The 12,812-nt window shown below is 43.6% G+C and overlaps 1 protein-coding gene across 2 annotated transcripts in view; it reads right to left on the minus strand.

The window, feature by feature from the left end:
* HIF1A (hypoxia inducible factor 1 subunit alpha) overlaps window positions 1-12,812 on the minus strand; it is a 273,305-nt gene that overhangs the window by 134,534 nt on the left and 125,959 nt on the right. For both annotated transcript variants that reach the window (XM_078660334.1, XM_078660333.1), the window contains exon 8: window positions 12,382-12,529. In XM_078660334.1, the coding sequence (XP_078516460.1) occupies window positions 12,382-12,529 (148 nt within the window). The remainder of the gene's footprint in view (window positions 1-12,381; window positions 12,530-12,812) is intronic.

Below are 12,812 nucleotides of genomic sequence, written 5' to 3' on the forward strand. Positions count from 1 at the left end.
TGCTGCTAATAATTAAAAAATGCATATGAGAACTGTATTATCGCAAATGATGGAAAAGATATCTCACCTGAAAGAAAAACAAGAAAGGAAACAAGACGGAGGGCATTGCTGTGGGGAGGGGGGGGGGGGAGGAGAAATGCACACGGCGGGCAGGGGAGGGGGCGGTGCGGGGAGAGCGGCATGAGGGTGTGAAGCAGCCGGGGCCTTTGAAGTGAAGCTAAGCTTCACTTCAAAGGTGTGGGAGGAGTGCGGCTGAGGGAACAGACGGCGATTTGGTGATGTGCACGCGCATTTTAGGTCAATGCCACGGGCACAGCACCAAATCGCCGCAGTTAGGTAAACTTTGTTTAAAGCCCTATAGTCTCGCTTCTCTCAATGCGCATGCGCATTGATAGGTCACGAGACCTAAAAAAAGATTGTAAATACCACTTAAAATGTTAGTGTGGGCTCACTTCAAGAAACCTTTTAAGAGAGGTTCATAAAACACATTCCTCCTAACGCTCCTTTATATATCATTATTTCCTTCAGCTCCAACATAATCAGAACATCCAGACCCAACACTAGATGGCAGAAGTATGCAGGGCATGTTTAACTACAGCACACATGCCTCGAACACAGAAGTTTCCTTGACCTCCAGGAAGGCACCATGAAGCCTCAGTTTAAAGCCCCCGTGTATCTTTTTCTCCAGTGGAGCTTTGCAAATGGATTTCTCCTAAGACAAATACATTGCAGGAACCATAGGTATGCTATGACCAGACTCCATGAGTAAGGCATTTACGCAGCAATACTAGGAGATTTGCCCCGCCTATTTGTGCAGAGATGCCCTTCGATTGCCTTTCTGGCCCAAGGATTTATGTCGGTGCCCCAGTCAGAGAAAAAGAGTTTAACCAAGCTTAGCACTTTTTGCTGGAAAGTGCTACCCTTAGACGCAGAGGGCTGAAGAGTAATGAACCCGTTCTGTGATATACTCCCAGTGCTGCTAAAGGAAGAAGCTACAGAATATTGCACCCAGAACCCCCACAGCAGTCAGCAGTATCAGGAGCACCTGGCACATCTTAGAGCAAGGCCAATTGGCGTACCCTTTATATGCTCCCTAGCGTCTAAACTAAGCCCCCCTAGCACACTGTATTTACTACCCAGGATCTGCAGCATCAAATACTTTGGCCCACTGTATTTGTGCAACCCGCCAAGCAATGGTCTGGGTCCTTCAGTAATATCCAGGATGAAGCAATCAAACACTATCAATCAGCAGTCCGAAATGTGACATCAGCTTCCACAATACTGCACCCCATAGCCGTTTTATGCTCCAGCTGCCACGCAGTATGTATGATTCTTGGAATATGTACAGTGGTAGTAGCTGCCAGGACTTACCACTCCATCACCTGTCTTTTACCTAGTGTGACTTGCTAAACCGCACCTCGGATTCCTGGTATGGGATAACAGCACCAATGGCCATAACTGCCAAGTTCTGTAAATGTGTACAATACTCTATTAGGTATTCAGTCCAGCACACAGCTTTGGGTAACGACAGCCTCAGGGCAATGGAATATTCCACTTGTATCGACACATCCGGTCACCTCCCACGATTTGCTCCAATTACTAGCAGGCTTTGAGAAAAAAAAATCTTGGTTGCAGAGAGGCCTTTTTGAAAGCTATCAAGTGGCCCCAGGTCACCTCTGAGATCTTTTTAAGACAGGAGCATTGTGATGTTTTTATTTGAAGTGATACTTACAACATTGAAACTAAACCGCACGCACAAAAATGCGAAATAGCAGTGGCTAAGGCAACTGGTCTAGTTTAAAGTTTTCCACATGACATGGGGCTGCCTAGTATCCATGCTTTAATCTTGTCCATTCTGTGTGCTGTACCTCAGCAGAGCTTTCACATCAATGATTGTAACTATGATTTGGCATGCATGGCACCGGACTAGAATCAGTGATCAATCATGCTCAGGCCTGGGTGGAGCACAGATGTTCCACCCTCAGCACCTATGGTTCAACAAAAAGGCCCAGGGATGGGAATGGGCCTACCCCTGAGGTGCACCGTGCTCATGAGCAGCAGTGATGTTCACTGTAGCAGCTGATTTTGCTCCGCTGTCAGGATCATGCTACATCCCGTGCTTGGAATGGAAGTATACAAAAAATTTTTTTTTTTAATTATACTAGGGTGGCGGTTTACTACTACAAATTAGCAGTACTTTCCAATTCAAGTGTTTCACCCTGCTAAGATTTTTTGGTACTCTCTTTCAAACTAAAATATTGCAGGGCATGCCCATTTAAAGCACTGGATACAGCAGATGTGCTCAAGAATACTGTGCACACATATACTAATAAATAAAATCAAATGGGAGTAGAAAAACTTTAATTCCAGGCCTCCAACAGGCAACTTACATGTGAAGCACAGGATCTTCACAGATGTGACGAATTTCAGACCGCTGCCAGAATCATTAAGACAGGTGCACCAGTGGCAACGGGTCACACAGCAGCCAAGTGGTCCAATGTTATTTCATTTAGCCAATTTTGTCTTTTTTAGCCAGCAGCAGTTTAAACAATTTCAGCCTATTCTTCCACGTTAAAAGCAAACCTCTAAGTCACAAAAAGGTTTGCAGTCACTTGGGACCAGCTGTGTTGCGCACATATGAAAATAATGAAACTCAAAAAGGTAATCAACAAAATTATACAACTACGGATCACATGCACCACAGGAGTGCATAAGAAATCTTCGACTCAAATGGACAATAATGAAGTAGGGAAACTGATGCGAAAAGGCCTGCTCTAAAACATGGCCTCGCCTAATTTTCTAGGGTGGAGGCTTCACCGATGGCTCAATGTCCTTTTTCTGGTCTCGCCTAGGCAGCGCATGTGCTGTCATTTTCGAGATATGCTGCATCTACAATAGGAGCTTCAAGCACCGCCAATCTTTTTAATTGGCTCTTTTACTGTCCTTCGTAAATGCCTACTTTTCTTTTGATAATATGCTTAGGAGTCCCTCCTTTTGTAACCTTTCACGAGGACTGCCCCGTTACATGTGCTCTTACTCTCATGCTATTTATTTACTTGTAAGACAATTTTTTTAGTTTGCCTTCCTCTGCTCGTGTTTTCGCCAGCTTGATGAAAGGTTTGCCATACTTGTTTATTTACTACCCGTAGTCTTCCAAGTTCTCAGTGTGTGTTTCTCTCTCTCTCACACACACACACACACACACACACACACACACACACACACACACACACACACACACACATATATATATATATATATATATATCGGAGTCAAGTCACAAGCTATCTCTTCACTCCACAGATGGTCTGCTGGCCCAGTGCTCTGGGACACAACTCTGCCATTATTTCAATTTAAAGAACTGCTTTTGGTGCATCCCTCCTGTTCCCGCGCCAGCAGCAAAATTAGGTTAAGTAGCCGGGTCCCCATGTTACTGAGACAGGTTTCTTCCCTTTGCTCCCCTCACAAGCCTCGGGATGAAGGGGGTGAGGTCGAGGGGGAGGTCCTTCAGCTCAAGGCTCTCAGCAACGGAGAAAAATTATCAACATAGATGCCGTTTCCTTCGATTTCATGGTACAACTTAATTTTTTTTTTATCACAAGAGAAAACACTGGCCAATGCCAATTCTTTTTGGACATAAGGGTGTCCTTAAAATGAGAATGAGAATAGTTCAGTGACAGACCATAAAGCTGTCAGATATATGCTTTTTCCTGATATGTGTGCTCTTATTTCTTTGCTAGTCATTATTTACCTCAAGTATGTGCTGTTGTGTGAAGGCCGCAAAAACCTTCTATTTTGTGTTTGTTAAAGATGCTCTGAACATCCACTTCCGCTCAGAGGAGGTAAATATGTCAGCACATAATCATTCCAATGTGGGTGGTAGTTACAGTGCTGGAAATCTGTGCATGGTTAAACACTTAAAAGGTCCCAAAGGAGAGACCTATTGGCTATGTCGATGCTCGTTTTTTAATTCACTTCAAAGTGGAGAAAATAAGTTAACAAAAAGAAAGGTTATAATGGAAAAGAGAAGCAGAGATATATGCTCATCTGGGAAATCAGCCTTGTAATACTTTAATGATTTACATTGTTACACCACTAGAACGACAAACTAAAGAGCCTTAGAAACAAGTGTTTATTTTGTCTTCTGTCGGTTACCGTTGTGCCACTCTTGCGTACTGCTAGTTTGTTTATGATTCCATCATAAAAGAGGGCAGCACACCGAGACCCAGCCTCCCACGCTCATCCGTGTCTATACTGTCACTCTCAATTTGGATCAGAGGGGCATATTCTAAGATGTTATTCTATTCAATGGCAAGTTGTATCATCAATAAAATATATGGCCTATGTAACATCGTTAACACTGTACTGTACATTAAATAAAATGCCAATAAAAATAATACAATTAAAAAAAGAGGGCAGCACACTGAAATAAAAGTGGCTGTTTTCACTTGTTTAGGCTTAAAATAGCTGAGCAAGAGTTTACAATGGGTGCCTCAAAGAAAAAGGCGGGGGGAACATGTGATCTTTGATCCTTCGAATGAACAGCAGTGAGCTAGAGGGAAGGAAATCCAAGTCAGGAGGAGTCGCACTGGGTTAAATCCTTATTTTACAGAAATTACATCTCAGTGAAATAACATTTCATCCATCAGAAACCAGGCGTTCGAAACCATTGTTTTTAGTGCAACAAAAACACTTTCACATCGGATTCCATTTTTCCTGCGACCTCAAGAGCCACGGCAATCCCTCAGTTTCCACCTGGTAGGCATGCAATACCAGGGGATTGAAAGATCTGAGGTATTACCAGGTCGGCCAAGATACAATTGGACATAAGCAGCAGAGTCCTCTCACTCAATTTAATCTCAAACCTATTGAAATTTTACACAATTAGGAACCATTTATATTATTAAACTGGAATCTTTAGTGAGGTATAGTTTCTTGGAACGCTTCTGCAATCTGAAATAGACCAGAGCAATGTTTGCACTGCTGTTACCATCGACAACTACGTTAGTTAAGGCTGAACCCTGGAAAAGGCATTTATTAAGCATCCTATAAATTCTACTGCAGTTACTTCTTCAATTTACATTGTTATTACAAAAATAAAAGAGGTCACAGAAGGTTTAATGCAAAGAAGGCATCCACCAGTTTAATGTCCATGGTTAATTGTCAACTCAAGATATGATATATGGAAAACGTCATTTACTCATTAAGCATCTGTTCATGGTATGTAGAGCTGTAGATTCACATGCTCAGCATCAGTCTGCCATCTAGTGTTGGGCTCGGATGTGTGCAATTTATTTTTCTTCAAAGGAAGTATTTCGAGTCTCAAGGTAGTGTAACTCCTCCTCTTGCTGGTAATGCACATGGTCATCGACTGGACTGTTAGATTGTTTTTTCCGCATGACGGGTGAGGATAGAACATGAAGTAAAAAAGCAGTATAAGGCGATGTCCACGCAAAAGGAGTTTTAAGTTATTTTAGCTTTAGCATAGCATGTGTGGACGCATTTAAAAATCCAGTGTGCAATGCCGATTTAGAAATGGCCCTTCCTGTGTGAGGTTTTGAGAAATCAACGAACAGTTGTTGTCTCTCTCTAAATTATTTAGTCCTGTCAATATAATACAGATCTCTTTTTACATCTAAGGTATGGAGAGCCCTTTCTGCAACTGAATCAGGTTAAGGAAAAAAGACAGGTAGTTATATAAATTGATTAAGATGAAATTGTGCGACCACCTTAGGAAGATATTTTGGGTTGGTATGAAGTGCAACCCTATCCTTATGTACTTTGAAGAAAGGTTCTTCTAAAGTTAATGCCTGAAGTTCACTGACAAGTTTGAGTAAAGTGAAAGCAATGAGGGTTGTTTCTTTCAGGATAAAAACTAGGGGGGGGTATGAGTAGAGGGGTTCAAATGGAGGACCCATTAATCTAGCTAATACAATATTGAGATTCCATGTGGGAGCTAGTGGAACTCTAGGAGGAATGACTCTTAAGCCCTCCTAGTAAGGCTTTTACAAGAGAAATCCTGAATAGGGAAGTGTGTTATCTTCAAAGTAGACATGCAGGCCACCACTGTTGGGTGTAGTTTTATAGATGTAAAAGCTAAATCAGAGGTATGTAAGTGAAATAAGTAGCCGATAATGTCCTGTACTTTAGGTGCTAAAGGATCAATGTGTTTAGACTGATAATAGAGAACAAATATTTTACACTCTGCAGCATAATAGGCCAGCATGCCTCGAAGAATAGCCCTACATTTTTGTGGCAGATTGAGTTAGCCAAATTCTAAGACGTCAGGATCCAGATTGCAAGGTTGAGTGATTTGGGGTCCAGGTGTCAGACTCCCCCATGGCTCTATGTGCGAAGATCATGCATGTTCATTAGTGCTTCGTGGGGAACTACTGACACTTCGATAAGTGTGGTGAACCATGGTTGCCGTGCCCATGTGAGAGCCACCTGGATGAGGGTGAGAGATGTCTGTCCAAGCTCGCGAACCAGAAATGGAAACATTGGGAGGGGTGGAAAAGCGTAAGCATATAACTTAGACACACTCATCCATAGTGTATTACCCTTGGACAATGGGTGGGTGGGTGTGTGTGTTTGAAAACCTGGAAGCAATGTTTGGGCATTTTGCGTTTTTTGCTGTGGCGAAGAGGTCTATTTGTGGTTGTCCCCAAAGCTGGAACTATCGTAGGAGGACTTGTGAGTGGAGTTCCCACTCATGGAATTGTTGGTGTCTTCAGCTGAGGAGATCCGCAAAGTCGTTGTTCACTCCCGGGAGATACTCCACTAACGGGAAATGTTGTATCTGAGAGCCCACTTCCAAATGGTCTGGGCTAACTGGGAAAGCTTAATGGCTGTCATGTTGTCCACCTTGATGAGGACTACCTTGAAAATTAGGTGAAGAAGGAAGGTTTTCAATGCTGGGTGAACAGCTAGTAACTCAAAGTGATTTATGCAGCTATTTCTCTGACTGGGTGTCCAGTGGCCCTGTACAGCGAGATTCTGGGAATTCGTTCCACATCCTGTAAGGCAGTAGAACCCAAACTGAGCGCCGCAGCACCATGGTGCGCCGCCAAAATCAGCCATGGGCGCTGTGGTCACTACGAAACTTCTAATGCTGCACACCTTATTTTTTGAGTAGTGAAGCTTTGAAGATTGTTTCAACCAACTGCAGTTCTTATAATAGCCACCAGATGCCAGTATGAGTACACACCTCCAGACTTGGGAATAGCCGCTCAAGTTGCATCATTGTGATTGCAGAAGGACAGCTTCAGTTCTACTTATCCGTGTCCCCCTTTTGTAAGCTGCCTCATCCAGGCAACGCAGTTTCTCCAAAGAATGGTACTCCCGTCCTACACACTTAAGGTGTCTCAGTTTTGTTTTTACTGTTGCGCATTCTCAGCTTTGCCTGAATACTGCTATCAGGACTCTCTTTTAAAGTAGTGAAACTTATGCTGGTGTTAACATGTTTTTGTAGATTCTGTCCTGTTTCTTAACAGTCAGTCTAGCCTTTAAACTGCCATCGTTTCTCAGGCTTAGTCCTTAGAATAACTCCACTCTGCTGTTAGTAGGGGTGTGCACACTGCTGCCAACAGCAACAGAGCTCTTAAGGCCCCAGTCAATATCGCTTTTTCAGTCCTGTTTCAAGCTATAGATGGCAAAAGCTGGGCTGGGACCTCTACACTGTACATGGCAACTACCAGGCAGTATAACAACAGAGGTGCAGACAAGTCTGTTCTAGGAAGCGGCCCAAACTCTGCCTTCTGTTCACTTTCAGCAGTGCCTCCCCTGGTGTCTGCAGACAAATTTGGGATCACCGGAGCCCACCTTTGACTAAAGGTCCCCAAACCAGGTTCATATCTCCAGAAGCACGCCCCTCACATCTTCGCTCATTCCCCAATTGCAGGCATCGGGGATCACTGGTCGCCAAGAGAGAACACAGCAAGCTGACCTTTCATACGTCTCAACTGAAAAGTTTGTGCTTCACCTCACACCCTCATTCATTATATCACTTTTCCTGTTGATGACAAGATGGTTTCCTCCGTTTTGCCCCAGAGCTAACTAAAGACCAGTCATGTTTATTGGTGACAGACCCCTGGCATCCCTTCTGAGTGTCTGACCTGAATAAATGCAAAAGAAATGCACTACTCCAAACAATGCAAACCCACAAAACAGAAGGTGGGCAAACCTAATCCTGGGGTCTCTATAGTTTGTTACGTCAGCAAAGTGCACGTATTAACCAAAGTGTATGACAATAACATTCTTTTTAATTCCCCATCCACTTAGAACAAATTGGAATACCAGCTTAGATATATTACGGTATCCACAAATCATGGGATCTCATTTTGATTCTACGAGTCCCCTCTCAGTATTTGGCAGCGACAAATGAAACAATACGGTGTCCAGTACACAGTTATTCATATTTAAAGACGCCTCTTATTTGAGAATATGGTCTCAAAGTAGAGACTTACCTAGCAATGTAACAGATTTTTTTTGTTGCAGTTTTATATAGTTTGAATTTGAACACCCTACCCCACACTCACGCCAGAAAAAAAGCAATGTGATGGGGAGCGTGGCCTTGGTAAAGGGGACCTCTGGTCAAAAAGGTTTGAGAACCACTGCGTAAGGAAAGTGTCAATTGTTACAGTCCTCTGTGGAACTGGGTCTAACAAAGGCCAACCCTTTAACAGGTTGTTGGTGTTCAACCATTGCAGAGTGTCAAGTCTGACTGGTAATCAACTCTAGATCTTCTAATCAACCCTCCGCTTTAGTCCCTTGGTGCGATAAGCACTCCTGTAATGGACGCATGTTGAGTATATACATAAAGCCATCATGCAGAGGAGAGGTATTACTAACCCGACTGTTACTTGTTGACCTGGTCGAAATTGGGAAAGGAGTGCCTGGAATTCTTGTATTCTGGCAGTGTTTGGGGAAGCTATATTGAGTTGTGAATTGAGAATTGCCCATAGGTAATGTTGCATTTCAAATGGTTGAAGGTGAGACTTTAATGTGTTGATCGTAAATCCTAGTTGAGTAACCCCTTCGGTGCTTGCGTCAGCCAATAGCCGATGCAAGCACTAACTCTCTGGTGCTGCGCACGTCCAGTGGACGTCGTAGCCCCGCTCGCTCATTAATTCTCCTGCACTGCAGGAGAATTTGAGCCGCAGTTAAGGGATTAAGTATGTTTATGGTGACTTGGGTGTGTTGAAAGCACTGTTGATGCGTTGTGCTTTTGACTAGCCAATCGCCCATATATGGAAATATATGTACGCTCTGTCTGCTCAGGTGAGCAGCTATCACCTCAAGACATTTGGGGAAGACCCTGGGTGCTCCAGCCAGCCAGGAACGTGCATTGAATTCAGAGGAGCAGGGGGAGCACCTTGAATTGGAAATGCTGATAGTTCATTATGAACATTAGATAGCGGTGATGGGCCAGATGACAAGGAATATGAAAGTAGGCGACCTTAAAGGTCCAATTCAAACACAAGGAGATGATGGACGGAGCGCTGAAACTTTTCAGACACTCACCCCTAGTCACAGACTTGGGTTGAATCCATCATCATTCTTTAGCTCACTTCGCCACCCCAGTTCAGACACAGCTATATGCAAACCAGTCTTGACCCTGTGCATCATGGGAACAGTCTAGCCTGAACTTCTAAGCCATGCCTTCCCTGGACCAAAAACAAGCATCCTGGGACCAGTTTCTGGCTAACAGCACTTATCAGCCAGGCTAGCTTGAATATAGTGGCAAAGTGAGCAAGAGACCCACGTCTTAAGTTCCAGTGGGGCCATGAAGTAGTCGTGTTATAACAGAGGTATGATTTCTTGAAGAGTAACCATATGAAGGTGCTCTGAGAGAATGTATTGGTTTAGAAGGCTATGATCCAAAATTGGTCTGAGGGACCTGCCCTTTTTGGGAATAAGGAAGTATAGTGAATAGAGCCCTATGCCTTTTTTGGTTGAGGGGGACGGTTCTACAGCTACTTTTTCTAGGAGAGCATGTACTTCTTCCCTGAGCAACTGTTGATGTGCGGAAAGTCTGTGGCTGCGAGGTGGGATGTTTGGCGGTGTGGAAGTGAGTTCCAGACAATACTCATATTGGATAATATCCAACACCCACTGTTCGGAGGTGAAATTTTGTCAGGCGAGAAGAAAACCTTGTAGTCGGCCCGACAGGTGTTGTGTGATCGGAAGAATGACTGGGGAGTCAGGGGTTTATGGTTGTGCTGGATGGTTTTGTAAATCCAACCTTGCCTCTACCTTCGGAGTTGTATCCCATGTATGAACCTTTGTAGTAACCCCGAAGTCAAGGTGACCAGTGTCTGAGTCTGCTGATATGAAGTGGAGGTTGTTTTGGAACCTCCACGTTAAGAGCAGCGCTAAAAAGTGCTACGATGAGAAGGGATCTGCAGTGTGCCCATAGCTTTGGCTGTCTCGTTATCTTTAAAAAAAAAAATTCTAGGACGGTATCCACTTGAGGAACAAAAATATGCTTCCCATGGAATGGTAGGGTCAGAAAGTTTTGCTGTACTTCCAGGTTTAAAACCGGAGATCCGAAGTCAAGTATGCATTCGTAATATTACACTGGAATTTATTCCTTCATTCATGGTATCAACAGCATCGAATATGCACCAAATTGTAGTGTTTAATATTAATTTTACCTCTGAGGCAATTTGGTATACCTTTTTTTAGGTTAATCTGGGAGTTATTGAAGTTTCTCCTCCATCTCACCCCAGTGAGCTCTATCATATCTTGAAAGGAGGCAAATAGAATTTGCCAATGATTGGCAGATTGGGCAGCCAATCTCTTTCTTGCTACATCAACTTTTTTACTCTCCTTATCTGGAGAAGGTGCTTCACCAGATGTTGTGAATTGGCCCTTTTACTTTTACTTACAAGAGAGTGTTCCGAATAAGAAGTCATCCTCTAAGGGTTCTGTATCTAGCAGCACCTTTAGGAAGGCAGCAGATCTACCTATTAAATCATGGTCGGTACTGGTGTCGTCAAAGGGAGATGGTTTGGCAGGATACAGATCAAGGTCAGTATCAGCAGGTGGGTCGGTGTCGTATGTATACCAGGGGTCATCCTGTCGTGGTATATCGAAAGTGTCCCCATCACCTCCACCCAGTGTATGAATTTAGCGACCCTTCTGGTTTAGGCTCTGAAGGTCGACTCTGCTCAGAGGCAGGAGCGGGTGTCTTCTCTGATGTTTTCAACTCAGGGCTGGGAGGATCGAAATAGTCTGTCAGTGCAAACTATGGCATGAAGGCAGTGGTGGCGTGGCAGTGGTGGCGTGTAAATAGAAGTCTCTGTAGGACTGTCTGTTGACCCTTTGTGGCCGTTTGCTGGAGGGCGATGCTAAGGTGGTGGGGGCACAGTACTCATGGCTAGTGGAGCTAGAGCCAGATCTTGCTGCTCAATGTCAGAGCCATTGTTGCAATAGAAGGTCTCGTCATCTGCTGCCGCTTGTGCCTGGATATCTTCCTGGATGTCCTCGGGTCAGAAGAGGTCCAGTGTGTCGTCCATGCTCTTTTGATACATCTCGAGACTTTGAGCCCGATGATCACTAAGAGTCTTTTTGGACCAGAAAGAAAGGCAGGCCTTGCAGCTGGCCTCGCTGTGCTCAGGTGAGAGGCAAAAATTGCATACCTGATGTCGGTCAGTGCGAGGAAGCTTCATGTGACACGGAGGACAAAATCGAAAAAGGCATCTGTTCCATCACCAAATGGACATGATGTGGATGGAACTCCTGAGGATCAAAATAGGCACCCCCAAAGGGCAAAGGCCCACAAGTCACCCAGAGGATGTGAAGTTGCTGATTCAAACTAGAGGGGGTGAATGAGGACTGCGATCGAAAACAATACCGATGAGAAGTAGGTATAGGCAGAGAAAGCTACAGCACAAAAGTCAAACTGAAGCAGAAGAGCACACATCCTAACCCGACAGCGGAACAAAACAATCTAACAGTGGAGTCAATGACTATGCGCATTACAAGCAAGAGGAAGAGTCACACTACCTAGTCAGTCGGTAGACATTCTTAGAAGAAAAACAACTTGCACACATCCAAGTCAAACACTAGATGGCAGACTTTTGCTTACGTATCTACAGCCACACATGCCTCGTACATACATACAAACACACATGTGAGTGCTTTTACTTTGATGATCAATTCAAAGCTTTTGCAGGCGTACACCTTATTCTCCTCCGCCAATTTCTTAACATTAAATATTAATTTCACAACTTGAAAGAATTTTAGTAAGCAGTACATTACGCATTTCATAAAAATTCAGATACACATTTACAGGATCTATATGCTCTAGGCCCAACACAATCTCAACTTTATCTCATAATCACACAAGATCATAGGTTAATTGTTTCTAAACCTTACCTCAAAACATAGTTTACGCAAACAATGCACTGTGGTTGAGAGTTCTTTGTATTGTATATCACAGTGGCTTGTGTTTCAACCCAAACATATCCACCCTGTTTGGCAAGCATCCGATACTGTCCGGTTGTGACCTGCCCTTTTGTGAACACTACAAGTAAAAACAAGTATTCATAAAAAAATATAAATTCCACAAAACTTCCTTGGAAACAGGCACACAAATGCACATACAAGCATCTGTAAATGAATTAGAAAGTTACTATTAAGGGCTTAAATATATAACTTCGTAAAACAAGTCATGAAATACTTAACTGCCCTGTCAAGATTTGTGCCAGTAATCAGTTTCTATGAACTTAAATGCAGGAGCATGATATAAACCAAACATCCACCCCCCGCCCCTACCCCCCAACCTGTAAAATAAAATTCAAGTTCTG

This window comes from Lissotriton helveticus, chromosome 9 (assembly GCF_964261635.1).
Source record: "Lissotriton helveticus chromosome 9, aLisHel1.1, whole genome shotgun sequence".
NCBI lineage: Eukaryota > Metazoa > Chordata > Amphibia > Caudata > Salamandridae > Lissotriton > Lissotriton helveticus.